The following is a 15,852-nucleotide window of genomic DNA, read 5'->3' on the forward strand; positions in this document are numbered from 1 at the left end:
TAAAGACATCCTTGAAGACCATTTGTGTTTCATTTTCCATGAACTACTTGTTTATGTCTCAAGCCCATTTTCTATAAATAAGTCGGACTTTTCTCAGTTTTCATAAGCTCTTTATTTATTAGGGATATTAAGCTCTTCCTGTGATATGAGTTACAAATGTATATTTTTTTCACTTTTGCTTAGCCTTTGGTGTTTATGTTTTTAATGCTTTTTTAAAACCATGTAGATTTTTAAAAATGTAATTATAATTTATCAATATGCCCCTATTGCTTCTAAATTTCTTATCATAGTCAAAAAGGTTTTTCTATAATCAGGTTATATTGGAATTTTTTCTGATATTTGTATTGTATATTTTTTATATTTACAAAGTTTTCTATCCATTTTGAATTTTTTCCCATGTTTGGAAGTTAGAGTGGATCAATTTTGTCTTTTAACATTTTTCTATTCAATATGAAGAAGTTAATTTTTTCCTCACTGATTTAAGATGCTACTTTTGTCATATACTAAATTTTCACATGTAAATTGGTCTATTTTTAGATTTTCCATTTGGTTTCATTAGTCTATTTGTCTATTCATGTGCCTATACGATGTTGGCTTAATTATAGAGGCTTTACAAAATGTAACATTGGCTAGTCCCTTTTTATTGCTCTTGTTCTTTCATCCATTTCCTAGATATTCAACTTTGTAAACAACTTGTTTATTTTGAGAAATAACTTTCCTCAATCTGTGGATTTCCTCAATCTGGGCTTTCCTCAATCTGTGGATTTGTATCTTCCATCAGTTCTGAAAAATTCTTGCCCAGTTATTGTCTTTGCCCATTCTGGTTTTTTTGTTTTGAGAACTGTGGTTAGATTTGCATACTCTACCTGTATGTCGTTTAACTCTTGCTTGTATTTTCCATTTCTTTGTCCTTCTGTATTGTACTCGGGATATTTTTTTGTAGGTCTTTCAGTGTACCAATTTTTTCTTCAGCTGTATCTAATCTGCCATTAAATATGTCCATTGACTTTTAATTTCAGTAATTTTATCTTTTATTTCTAGAAGGCTTTTGACTGCTATTGATAATTTTCTTTATCTTTTTCTTTCTTTATATTTTCGATACTTCATAATTTCTTAAACTATGTTATACCCACATTTTATATCTCTATGTCTGATGTTAATATATAAAGTCTTTGTGGACTAACATTCTTCTGTTACCTCTTGCTAATGGTTCTGTGTTTCCTTTTATATTTTAGTTTTTATTGTTATTTTTATTTACATTGTGAATTTGTATTTTCTTGGAATAAATTTATTTGTGGTAATTGAAGCCTGGATTGAAAGGATTTGCATATGTTTTTGCCAGATACCTGGGGATATTTTCAGCTTGAGACCAATATTAGCTAAATTCTTGGCTTGAGAATTTTTGGACCACGTTGGTAGTGTGAATTCAGGTCACAACATACATGAGAGGATTTTCAAAGTAGATTTTTTTTTTCTCTTTTTCTATTTAGCTCCAAGTTCAGATGGGCAGTTTTCCTTCCAGTCTAGAAATGTGGTGAGGTAGATGGGAAGAGTATACTGGGGTAGCTGTTAGAACTTTTAGTCAAGGCAAAGGCCAGCTGTTTTATCCAGCATTTTAATTGTTTTCAGAGAGAGAATCATTAAAGGTACCTAGTCTGTCTTATTATGGAAAATACAATATACAGTAGTATCCCTTTATCTGCAGATTCGGTTTCTGCATTTTGTTACCCACGGTCAGATATGGTCTGAAAATATTAAATGAAAAATTGTAGAAATAAAAAATTCCTAAGTTTTCATTGTGGGCTGTTCTGAGTAATATGAGTTATGAAATTTCCCTCTGTCTTGCCCAGGATGTGAATTCATTCCTTTGTCAAGGTAATATCCACCCTATTAGCTACCCACCTGTTACTCGGCAGCCCTCTTGGTTATCAGATAGACTGTCATGGTATTGCAGTGCTTGTGTTTAAATAACCCTTATTTTACTTAATAATGGCCTCAGAGTACAAGAGTAGTGATGCTGGCAATTTGCATATGCTAAAGAAGAGCCCTAAAATGCTTCCTTTAAGTAAAAAGGTGAAAGTTCTCTGCTTACTAAGGAAAGAAAAAAAAAATCTTATACTGAGCTTGCTAAGATCTAGAGGAAGAACAAATTTTCTATCTGTGAAATTGTGAAGAAAGAAATTCACGCGAATTTTGCTGTTGCACCTCAGACTGCAAAAATTATGTCCACAGTGCATGGTAAGTGCTTAGTTAAGATAGAAAAGGCATTAAATTTGTCAGTAGAAGACATGAACAGAAACATGTTCCTATTGATGGAAATTGGGTTCAGTACTCTCTGTGGTTTCAGATATGTCTTGGAACATCTCTTGAGGATAAGCGGGGACTACTGTATATGTATAAACAAAACTGTGAACCTTTTCCTGCCTCAGTAAAGGCATGTTACTGAAGAAATATTTTGAAAACAACTGCATTGGAATGGTTGAGTATGTCAAAATAAATGCTCTTTTTTCATGTTAAGTAGCACTGAGTAGAAATTTCTGTAAGATACCAAAGATTAAGAGTTAGCGTGTATAGAAGAAATTCTTAAGAACTGAATGTCTTAAATAAAGTGTGGGTAATAAAATTTTATTCTATTATTTGATTCTTGTAGAGTAGACCTAATTTTCTTTGACTTAAATTTGTAAGTGGATTTCTTGTATTTGAATAGTTAAGTATCATATTTAGTGGAAATTTTCTATGATAGGTAAACACACTCTTGTATTTTAGTATGAAAATTACTGATATGCTACAGAGAGATCCAAAAAAGAGTAGTAATTCTGGTTATAACTATCAAACACAATGTGTTGTCTTTCTGTGTATTTTAAGGACATCTGTTACCTTATTACCATTTGTAATGTAGTCATGTGCTGCATAACATTTTAGTCAATGACAGTGGTCCCATAAAATTACAATACTGTATTTTTACTGTACCTTTTCTATGTTTAGATATGTTTAGATACACAAATACTTACCATTGTGTTATATATAACTGCTTATAATATTCAGTGTAGTAACTTGTGGTAAGGTTTGTAGCCTAGGAGCAATAAGCTGTACAATTTAGGTTTGTGTAAACACACTGTTCACACAACAGAATAGCCTAAGGATGCATTTCTCAAATGTATCCCTGTCATTAAGCAACACATGACTGTATATAGGAAAATATAGTCTGAATTCCTAGCATCCAAATGACAGAATATAGTCTGTTTCATAAATGGGGATTCCAGTAGTACTCTAGTTAGTTAAGCTTGCATAGTAAGTAGGAATTTACTGATTAATGAAAGGCAAATAAGTGTGGTGATATATGGTGTACTTTTTAATTCAAAAGGCCTACCATTTATAATGTATTTGCCACACTACAAATTGTGTTTGTTTTTATATAGTTGACCCTTGAACAATGTGGGAGTGAGGGGCACCAATCCCTCCACCCGGTCAAATCTGTTTATAATGTTTGACTCCCCCAAATGTAACTTCAAATAGCCTGCTGTTGACTGGTAGCCTTACCAATAACATAAATAATCGATTAACACATATTTTGTATGTTATATATATAATATACTGAATGCCTATAATAAAGTAAGCTAGAGAAAAGAAAATGCTATGAAGAAAATCATAAGGAAGAGAAAATATATTTACTATTCATTGAGTGGAAGTGGATCATCATAAAGGTCTTCATCCTTGTCATCTTCATATTGAGTAGGCTGAGGAGGAGGAAGAAGAGAGTTTGGTTTCGTTGTCTCAGGGTTGGCAGAGGTGTTAAGAAAATCCACATATAAGTGGATCTATGTAGCTCAAACCCTTGTTCTAGGGTCAACTGTAAATCGTTTTGTTTAGGTAATTTTATCTTGGGTAATTACTTCAATTTAGCTAAATGAACTGTAGGTAACCCATAATTTGGACTAAGATTATAAATTAATTAATGTATAAACTATTAACATTAAAAGTGATAAAACATATTAAACATTATGTTAAACATATATTATAGAAAAATATTAAACATACTCAACATTAAAAACATAAATATGACATAATAAATTTTTGGAAAGAAACCTTTGGATGACTTTAATCAGATATTTTTAAAAATCATAATTTAAGGACAATTGTATTTCAACAAAATTGACACATGCATAGCTGAGAATAAAAAATCTCTGAAGATCTTGTGTTTCCTTATAGATTGTTAAAGAAAATTTGGATGATAATATTAATAGTAGTACCATATTATATTATTATCAGCAAATACGTATAGCACTAAGTGCCAGGGATTGTTTCAAGTGCTTTTCCAGGAGGCAGCTACTATTATTATTTCTGTTTCATAATCTAAAGCATTGAGAAAATAAAGTAATTTGCCCAGGGTTGCATACACATCACGTAAGTGGTAGAGCTGAGATTCAAACCCAAATAGTGTGGCCCTAGTCCATGGATCTACAAAGGGCCACACAGTAGATATTTTAGGGTTTCAGCCCATAAGGCCTTTGTTGCTAATGCTCAACTCTGTGGTGTGAAAGCAGCCATTGTCAATATGTAAATAAATGGATATGACTGTGTTCTAATAATACCATGTTTATGGGCAGGGATGTTTAAATTTCATGTAATTTTTACCTGTCATGAAACATTATTCTTTTGTCCTTTTTTTAAAAAACAGTTTTAAATATGGCTAATCATTCTTATCTTGTGCATCACACAAAAACTACCCTTCTTTGGCAGTAGTTTGCCAGCCCTGCTCTAGGCTGTTACTTATATTTAGGAGTCCTACTTTGTTCTATTTTGGACTTATTTGCTCTGCACTCTGTAGAGTTTTCTTCCATGGTAGATAGACAAATTAGTCTCTAAACATTTAGTTGATCATTTATACTAGTCCATAGGAAATACAACAGGTTTGAAACATGAGATTTTTATTTCTACATGTAATCTAGGTTCCTCCCCTAGTGATTTCAGCCTTTTCTTACTGGATAAATACTGTTGACGTCTTTGAATCTTCCCCTAATAAGGAAGAGGTGGCTAGAACATGTATTTTGCCTTTATTTACTATTATTTTGCATGTGTTTTTCTCATTTTAATATCATTATCATGGAGTTGGGCCTTGTTATTGAGGTAGCTGGTAGTGGGGTCTCTCTTTTGTGATGTTGGCTCTCCTCTTTAATGTTCACATAATGCATACATACCATTGTACATTCTCTTCCACATTTTGTTTGGTTTTGTACAAAGTCATGTTGATCTGCATACTCATGTCTAAATTTACTGGCATAGCATATTTTATTTCTAATAATTTTTGTATCTCTCTTTCAATACATTAATTGTTCTACCAGTCAGTATTATCTACTCAACATTATGATGCAATTCCACTCCCTAGTGCAAATTTAACTTCCCCATGCTTTGACATGTTATAATATAGATATATGCAAAGTCCAGTAGTAGGATAGTACAGAAGAATAATCACCTGTATGTTTTTCTGGAGAGAAGAGACTTAGGCTCAGTTCCTAAGTGAAATTGTGTAAGTAGGTCTTGAGGAAACAACATATTGAAATATCTGAAAGAGTACAGGAGTTTTAGAAGTTTCCTGTGATAGGACAGCATGGAAATTACGGTTAAAGCTACGTAAGTTTAGGTTTGGATCAGACATAAGGTTCTTATGTCATGATAAGAAATTTGAATTTTCTGCTTTAGATCAATGATGCCAAATACCTAAATAGAACAGGAAGGGAATGTAAGTAATAAATTAGTCAAGCAGCCAGTATATTGGAGAGGTAAGAGAGGTGGCTGGAGACTGACAAACTGGAAGGGGAGAGTTTATGTCCTGTCTGAAGGCAAGTGGCTGCTCAGCTTATTTTGCCATGGAGAAATACAAATATTGTGTTATAGGGGTTCCTGTTTTTCAGAATCACAGAGAAATCTCGATTTAATCTGAAATATCTGCTTTATAGGGTATAGTCCAAACAGCAGTGTGTAAAGTCTGTAAATATGGGATCGTTTCTGTGTTTTAGGAAGATAATAGTAGCAGCTGTGTTGAACATGGATTTTGAGTAAGTGTTGAATAGCAAGATGGTGACAGCTCCAATAGCAGTTTAAAGATGAGACAGATGTGAATTAGTGCTTTGCTAACAGCGATAGAGAAGATTCTAGAGGTACTTTTGTGGGGCTTTTTTCATAATTATTGATAGTACAATAATTGCAAAGGGTTAATAAAGAATAATTCTCCCTTTCGTCCCTGACCCCTAGGTTCTTATTTACACTGTACACAGGCAATTGTTTTTACTAGTTCATTGGCTATCCCTCTAGATGGTCTGACAATATATAAACTTTATATATTGGTGTGCATGTGTCCTCCATCCTCTTACCCCTTTTAAACAAAGATAATGTAATGACTATATCTCTATATTTTTGCTTAACAATATATCTTGAAATGTTTTCTTTATCTATTTATATACATGCAATTATATTCTCAGTAATATTCTCATGGATATTTGCATTGTATTTCCTTGTATGTATTATAATTAATGTAGGATATTTCCAGTCCTTTGCTGCTACAAACCATTGTGATGTATATCCTTGTATGTATGTCTTTGAAATTTATGTATATATATTTGGAGGATGAAATTTCTATACATCCTAGTGGAACTGCTATGTCAGATGGTATGTGTGCATTTTAAATTTTGATAATTATTACTGCCTTGCCTTTAAAAGAGGTTGTACCATTTACAGTCCCCCCAACAAGATATAAGGGTCTATTTCTATACACCAAAGCTGTTACAGAATACATAAATTCTTTATATTTTTATAAATATGATAGAAGAAATGGTATATTTCATCTATAGTTTTTGCTTAATTATGAGTAAGGCAGAACATCTTCTCCTACTGAACAAAGTTCATGTGCATTTCTTTTCTGTGAAATAGTCTTATCTTCCAGCTTTCTCTATTGGGTTGTAGACCCTTTTTTTCCTAAATTACTTGTAGAAGCTTTTTAATTAAGGAAATCAGCAAAGATTCTTTCTCACTCCACATTACCACTTTGCTTTTTTTTGTTTGTTTTTTTGAGACAGAGTCTCACTCTGTCACCTGGGTTAGAGTGCTGTGGTGTCAGCCTAGCTCACAGCAACCTCAAACTCTTGGGCTCCAGTGATCCTCTTGCCTTCCCAGTAGCTGGGACTACAGGTGTGCACCACTACACCCGGCTAATTTTTACTATTTTTAGTAGAGATGAGGTCTCACTCTTACTCAGGCTGGTCTCCAACTCCTAAGCTAAAGCGATCCTCCTTGCTTTGGCCTCCCAGAGTGTTAGGATTACAGGCGTGAGCCACTGTGCCTGGCCACCCCTTTGCTTTTGACTGGCTTCAAATTTTTTGGTCTATTGACATTTTAAAATTTAAAGTAGTCAAATTTATAAAAATGTCCGTTTATAGGGCATGATAATTGTGCTATATTTAGAAAAGTGTAATTGTGTAATTTTAGGTTTTTTATATAATTTTCAAAACTATTCTCATAGTTATGTTTGCATTTAAAAATTTTAGTCTTTATTAGTGATTCATTTTGATTGTAGGCACAAAGCTTTTATAAAAAAATACAACTTTAGGTATTCCTAGTTGACTATCTGCTAGATGAATTAAAATCTATGATTTTGAGGGATTTGTCATAGGTACTACTTTAAGATTGCTAAATAATATTAAAGAATTTTATAATTTTCCATATTCATGATTAGAAAATAGTTCCTATTCCTTCTTTTATGAACTCATAAATTATTAAAAGCACATAAAGTATTTAGTAACAGTATTTTGCAAATTATTTAAAAAGGAGAAACCACATAATTTGAGCAGTCCTCTTAAGAGTGGGATATTCAAAGCAAACCTAAAGTTTGGGAACCATGTGTCATTTATTAGATATAATTGGTGATACATGCTATAATATAAATGTTGATTGAGAGTTTCATGGTGATTCTCTAACTTTATATTTTTGTATCAATTTTACCCATCCCTGTATCCCTCTGAAAAAAATTAGACTTTGGATTTTCTCTGGGTTCCCATTGTACCTAGGGTAAAGCTGGACTTTGTCCCCATTTTAGAGTATCCTTCCATCTGTAGCCACCATTTTTGTGACCTTGTATGCCCTTAAATTTTATTGCATTGGAGTCAGTGGTAGGCATGGATAATGTAATTGTTTCATTTTATAGTTTTAGAACTATAGTATATTTCTTTGTATTTTTCTTGAAGATATTTCTTTTAAAATCTTACTAAAAACAATACAAATTCTAAATGATTAGTACACGTATTTGATTTTAGATAGCTGTTATTGCTTGATAATCTTTTAAACTGGAACAAAACTCAAAGAAGCAATGAAAGTTATCATTCACTTATTCTTTCTAGGAGTTTCTTTGAGTTGCTGCTGTTCTTTGGAAGAGATGAGTTTTATGAAGAGCCGTTAAAGGATATTCTTGGATCATTCCAGGTAAAACAGTTTAATACTTCACATTTTATCTACATTTAAAACAGGCTTTTATTCTCCCCCTAAATATAGTTTATTGGTTATTTATTGCTTATAAGTTTTTATGGTTGCTAAGGTGACAATGTTTAAGTTCCTCTTATTCTGACAGATAAAGCAAGCTCTTAAAATTAATTTTCACCTGTATTCCTGAGCAGTTCATAGCCAGGATTCCAATTCCACATTTGTTAGACTAGAGCCTGTTTCTACCACCCTTGTAGATTTGTAAATACATCCTGGGTGTATATACAGTTTTTAATGCTATAATGTAGAATTTAGCCCTGGTGAAAAAGTATTCTTTCCTAGACTAGAAGCAGGTTGTCTGTCCCATGTCACTTTTCCTCTTGGCTGTACCCTGATTTTCTTATCTCATAATAGCTTTCCCAAGCTAGGAGGCAGAAAGTTTTCTTTTCTTTTCTTTTTTTTTTTTTTTTTATACCTTGTATAGGAGAGAAGAGAGTAAATCCAAACAGGAATGCAGGAATGACAAGATTCAAGACCTCTCCTGTAGGTGAAGGAACATTTGATCTTTTTACCGTTTACTTGGGAAGCAGCACCTAGTACTCTGACTCACTCATGTCCTTGGCATTATCTCATCAACACTTCTCTGGGTAGAAGTAAAGTAAGACGTATTTGGAGTTCCACCTTATGGGTAAAGTGTCCCTGACCACCACATTTAAAACTGAAATATCCAGACAACATATCTTACATTTATTACTATTGTGTTAAAAGAAAGGCTCATGGTCAACCAGCATTGCTGCATTAGGTATATTATATTGGACATTCTTTTTTATCCATTATTTTTTCCAGCAAAAGAGATAAAAATTCTTGTTCTCATGAAGCTTATGTTCTAATTAGGGTATATATTTAAGTATTTAAAACTTCTTAATTTTCCATTCCATTTTTTCTTTGACACTTGTGTTCCTGGCAATCCATTCTTGAACTTTTACTCAGCAAATATTTATTTAGTCCTCGTGATGTGCTAAGCGCTAAGCTCTGGGAAAAACAGTAGTAAACAAAACATAAAAAACTTTGCTATAATAGAGTTTAATTCTAGTGTAGGAAGAGAAAGATGATAAATCCCTTTATAAATGAAGAATATTTTAGAAAGTGACAAATGCCTTAGAGAAAAATAAAACAGGACAGAGGAATAGAGAGTGCTGACGTGTTGGTATTGGGAAGGATATTTCAGTTTTAAATGGGGTGGTCAAGGAATACCTCATGGAGATGTCAACTGAGCATTGATAACGGGAACCACTGACATGTTTGGAGTAGATGAAAGACAGTATTTAACATCTATTTTAAATGTATGAAAACATAACATTTGTGAAGGGATATATCCTTTATTTTTTTTCTTATAAGCAAGGTATCCATTCAGTTACCAAAATAATCAGTTCCTTAACAGAAAGTTCATGGTTTTGCATCCTTTTCTATCCTGCACTACTCTCCTTTGAGTATCTCTAATCCTGGCTGAATTCTAAAGCGCATCCCCTAATCTCCCCACCCCCCTTTTAAAAAATCTCTTCCATTTCTGCCTCTTTTTGTTCCTACGGCTTCTTCCCACTCTGAATTTCCTTGAGCCTCTAACTCTTGCCTCCTAGGAGAGGTTTTTACCTTTCGCTCCCATGTTATCTTCTTTACCTGGAGAATCTAAGGCCTGTGCCCTTAAAGACCCAGGAAGGACTAACATGTAGTCTACCATGTATATCTCCCTAAAACGTATTTTCTAAGCTTGTGAATTCCCCAGGCTTTTGACTGGCCTTTGATAATCCAATGACAACCCCAATGTCACTTTTGAAATACTTTAATAGGGTTTTTTTAGTAGAATATATTAAATCTATCTTTCCAAGTGGTTCATCTCTATCCATCTTTCATACACATTCACACCAGCATAAGATAGTGTTCTCTCTCTTCTTCCATAAGCAGGACAGACACAATGCTGCTCATATTTTAATGTACATAAAGGCTACCTGGGGATCTTGGATCTTGTTAAAACTCAGATTATAATTTAGCAGTTGTGGGGTGGAGCCTGATAATCTGCATATCTAACAAGTTCCGAGGTGATACTGATGGTCCTAGTCCTTGAACCATACTTTGAGTAGCAGCAAGGGACTAACATTCTTTGCTGGATTTGAGTTAACTTCCTTCTGTTTCTTCCCCTCACATTTCAACTATGAATTCTTAGCTTTGCCACTCACACTATGTCATTTTTGGGCAAGTTACATACTTTCTGTATTAGTTTCTTTGTTTGTAAAATGAGGGCAATATTTGGACTTGCTTCATTGAGTCATTTTATAGGTTAAGTCAGTAAAGTACCTGGCATTATTCCTGGCAAAATGATCATGTCACTATTTTTAAGGGAGATAGTATAACCTGTCTGGTGAAGGGTGGGGTTCTGAAGTCCTATCTGGACTTATGTTTTTACAATAAAACCAAAACTGAGCTTTTTAAGCTTATTTTGTTCTTCCATGAATTTCTGATCTCCTAAAAAATCTGAGTTCAAATAGAAATTTTTAACTCTTCTTACCCATTGACTATAATTTTTCCTGTGCATTATTTCTAGAGGAAACTTCATTCTTATAGCCAAATGTTCCATTTACTGGCTTCTGAAAGTTTTCTTCCTTAGCCTTTGACTTCCAATAATTTTTCTTTACCTCAACATAGTAAGATGGCACATTTCTCTTATGATATGCCTGCCACCTCCTCCTCTTCATATGATTACTGTATATCTAGAAGTTTTCTATATTCCCAGTGAAATGACAAAAATAATGTAAAATGAGGAAAAATTTATTATGAATGTTTAAAACTAGGATGAGGGCCTTATGCCAAGGAAGAAACCATATTGAGGGATGGGCCAAATAATACTTGTTGACTGAATATAATACAATAAGAAAATATGTGTGTGAGAGAGAGAGAGAGAGAGAGAGAGAAAGATAAAAGAGATACCTTCCAGTGGTATCCAATAATGCACACACACCTCAACCCTACCAGTTTGTAACAACAGGGGCTGGAGGAAGTAGCAGGTGGTGGGGATTTGATATGTGGTCAATTTCATTCTTGTTGCTGGTACTCAGATGTGCACCAGGCATGCAACAGAACCTAAAGAACAGGAATCCTGAGTGATTGTTATACCTACATTAAAAATGGGGATGTATTGCTTTGCCTGAGAGCATTCTTTCCATTGAGAGAATTATAGGTATGATCCAAACTAAATGTAGCCTGCCCCAATACCCACAGGTAAGAAAGTTTTACAAGAGGTGTAGTTGTCTTCTACTGAAACTTCCTTTTCACTCCCTCACAGGGCATTGGTCTAACAAATTCAACTATAGTGCATATAAACTTTCCCCTTCTCTCTTTGGGCATGAAGGATTTGACAGGGATCTATCACCTACTGGTAAAACTAGTCTGTGTTGTAAATATTCTAGGTATAGATGACCAGAAGATAAATACCAGTTATCATCAGTTACATGGAAAGATAAGACAGTTAAACAAACAAACAAAAAAGGATCTATTCTTGCTGAGGTTGAGTTCAAGCTATCTTCCATAAAATTAAGTGAAATTGTAAAGAATGGACAACCCCAAAGAACATATGGAGGTGAAATACTGTATGGAGATAGAACTATTAAATTAAAAGTACAGTGAAGGCAATTAATAGCACATTAACTCCAGCAAAAAACAAATTAGTCAAGGAAACAGTCTTTAAAGATTAATTTAATTTTCAACTCATACCTGTAGGCATATCTTGTTACACTTTCAATTGGGGGATAAAGGAAAAGTTCCTACAAATGTAGGACCCATGTAAAACAAACAGCATTCCCACAAAGGAAAAAATAAAATTAGGTCAGCAATGAAGTCCTTCATAGTAACAAATGCCAGAATAAATAAATAATGTCTGTGGAGTTTTTCAAAGGGAAAAATATGATTTCATAATATAGCTGCCAAGCCCTACAGTTTATGAGAGAGGACAACAGAAATAAATAGTCCAAATACTTGGAAAGCAAACCCAACTATATGTCTTTTATCAGGAAAACAAGTATACCAGCTGACCAAAACAAAGAATTTACAAATAGGGTCATTACAGAATAAAAAATAGTACTGACCCAGAGAACAGGTAAAAGTTAGCAAGCCATTAGTATTATGGCTATTATGAAGATTCTAGTAACATCAAATGATTCTGGAAAAGGAAAATACAAGTTATAAATACAAGCTCCACAATAATTTAGAACTAAAATCTTAGATTATAGTATTGATTGGATAGGGGTAAGGAAGATAGAGAAGAATAAAGTATATTATTGGCTGTCTAAGCTGAAATAACTACATAGGGTGGGTGCTGTTTGCGAAGTAGGCAGTGATTATAGGGGGAAGAGCAAGATATAGAAGGATGGTTAAGTTCATTCTAGACACTGAGTTTTAAAAGTCACTGGAATATGTAAGTACTAATGTCCAGTAGATGGTCAGATTCATGGGTCTATATGTGTATTTTCCTAGGTTTTTTTTTTTTTTTTTAACCAAGAACATTTATTTGCTTTAATAAATCAAGAGAAAGATAGATGTTTTAAAGGTTTTTTTTTAATTGAAAAATAAAAGCAACATGGGGTGGTGACTGAAATGCTAACCAAGCCAGTAAAAGTCCCACACTACTAGAGCTCTGCAGATGCTTTAATGAGCCTACCCTGACCTTAGAGAAAACTCTTATCCTAATCCCTTGGAGTCAATGTAAAAGTCACAGAGATCCTTTTTGTTCAGACTAGGAGTAGACCTTAGTTAATCTTTCTTTCCTTGAGACTCACCCTGTTTTTTATCTGCTGATCCCTTAGGTGGGTTGGCAAAGGGAATAGGAGGAGGTAAGGGATATCACCTTCCAGGAAGGAGGCACAAGGCTGTCTTACTCTAATAGTATCATAAGAGAAGAACAAAAAATAATCAAAGGTAAAAAAGCCAGGCACAAGAGAGGAGTTTAAGTAAAAGTGTTAAGCCTATGCTGTTTCACTTGGGTCAAGTGTTGATCTCCCTTAAGAAGTTAGAGTATATAGTCTTCAAAAACCACAAAACACCCAGATTTTATTATTTTTAGCTACAAAATTTAGAATTACTCAGTTTTCACTAAAACCATCTCAAAACCTGGACCATGGCCCTTCCCTAGAGTACTTAGAATAAGTTTCCATAAGATTTAATTTGGCAAAGTCCTAGTCTTGGTATTTAAAACAAATCCCTATAGTGCTGCTTAAAAGGCTTTTAAAGAATACAACCGTAACAGCTTTAATATAAGGAAGGCATTTTGTGAGGAACAGTTTAAAAATTGTTACCATATTTTCTGCTCAGGTAGAAGTTCTCTCCTGGGTCTGCTCAACACCGTTTTGACTGTGTATTGACTTTTATTTTTCAATTTAAAAAAACCCCCCTCTAAGATTTTCCACCACTACCAAAGCTCTAATCCCCCTATATTCTATCTGTGGTTGGATGTCTCACTCTGTTAGATCCAGTGGGTGGAAACTGACTTCCATCCCTGTCTTCAACACTTACTTAATCCCTTAGTACTGATACAAATGTTTGCCAAAACAAATGAAGGATAAATAAGCCCACAGATATTTCTATCTGATGTCTAGCCATTCCTTTCTTTTTTAAAATCCCTTTTAGAGAGGTATCATCCTTGCTGAACTTTAAAAAACAAAATATAATTAGGTATATTGTCTGAAACTTTTACCCCATAGTCCACTGGCTACTTCTGTGTACAGTGAGATGGGGGATGGATCAATGAATGTATTTGTGAGATGAAAACATCAAATATTTACTTGTGGATTCTACTTTGACAATGTTCAGAAAAAAGGGAAATTGAAATATCTTTAATTGTGAGAAAAGTATAAGGGAAAAGATTATACTGTCTATGAAAGAAACAGATTTGACGATTATTTAGCCCTAGGAGTGGAAAGGACTGGTGGTAAAATTAAAGTTTCATATTCTTAAATCAATTTGTTAAGATTATATTTCTTAAATAAATTTTGTGTTGAAATGAGTAAAGCTTTGATATTTTTCCATTAGCATTTACTATTTGAAATAGTTAAGTCTGCTTAATAATTCTTATATAGCACTACCTCAGAAATATTTTCACTTTCTTTGTTTTTAAAATAATCTCTTTAAGAAAGAAACATCTTACTTCGATTCAGTTGTTGAATTTGTATTATCACTTTGAAGAGGTACAAGAGCCAGAGTTATTTTAAACACAAAATTGACAATAAATAGGCTGGGTACAGTGGCTCACACCTGTAATCTTGGCACTTTGGGAGGCTGAGGCAGGAGGATGGCTTGAACCCAGGAGTTCAAAGCTGCAATGAGCTATGATTGCACCACTGTATTCCAGCCTGGGTGACAGAGTGAGACCCTGTCTCTTAAAAAAAAAAAACAAAACCAAAAACTACAATAAATAAGCTTGAAAGAGTTAAGTTTAAGGGGCCAAGAGCAAGCCTCCAAAAGGTGTGACTGTCAGTGTCAATAAGTTGCATGTATCTGAGGGAAGGCATGTATCCTGACACATAGAACAATAATCATTTCAAAAAAGGATACTAAGCATTGTGCAATGATAGTTAATCACACATAGTATCAACCATAAACAAAGATTTTATATTCTGAGCATCTTACTGTCTAGTTTTGTCAAGGGAAGGCATGTAAGTGCCTTCAAAATCAGTGACAGTATTAATACATTGAAACTATAATACCTCTGAGAATATATCATTGAGGCATTCATTGTTCACTGAAAACAGATTCTGTGGTGTGCCCTAATATATAATAACTAGAATTCTCAGCATATGAGTGCTTGAGGCAAGTTATATTTTCCCATACAAAATGTATCATAGAAAATTTAAGCTTTGGCGGGGTGCTGTGGGTTATGCCTGTAATCCTAGCATTTTGGGAGGCCAAGGCAGGAGGATCTCTTGAGACTAGGAGTTCAAGACCATCCTGAGCTAGAGCAAGACCCTCTCTCTACAAAAAATGAAAAATTTAGCCAGGCATGGTGGCATGCACCTGTAGTCCCAGCTACTTGGGAGGCTGATGAAGGAGGACTACTTGAGACCAGCCATTTAAAGTTGCAGTGAGCTATGATGACACCACTGCAACTCCAGCCTAGACGACAGAATAAGACTCTGTCTCTAAAAAAAAAAAAAAAAGGAAAAAAAATTAAGGTTTAAGGAAGATTTAAAGTCAAATCCCATTTATAAATAAATGATGAAACTAAGGACCAGAGAGATTCATTCATTCATCTATCAAAAAATATTTATTGGAGAATAAGTAACTTGCCCAGTTTTGGCATAGGCAGCGCTGTGACCTGTTTTCTTGGTGGACTCCACTACT

General features: G+C 34.0%; 1 protein-coding gene across 1 annotated transcript in view; it reads left to right on the forward strand.

The window, feature by feature from the left end:
• ZNF654 (zinc finger protein 654) overlaps positions 1–15,852 on the forward strand; it is a 76,552-nt gene that overhangs the window by 36,675 nt on the left and 24,025 nt on the right. Inside the window, exon 3 of the mRNA XM_069475046.1 lies at positions 8,391–8,472. Coding sequence (XP_069331147.1) covers positions 8,391–8,472 — 82 coding nt within the window. The remainder of the gene's footprint in view (positions 1–8,390; positions 8,473–15,852) is intronic.

This window comes from Eulemur rufifrons, chromosome 7, assembly GCF_041146395.1.
Source record: "Eulemur rufifrons isolate Redbay chromosome 7, OSU_ERuf_1, whole genome shotgun sequence".
Classification (NCBI taxonomy): domain Eukaryota; kingdom Metazoa; phylum Chordata; class Mammalia; order Primates; family Lemuridae; genus Eulemur; species Eulemur rufifrons.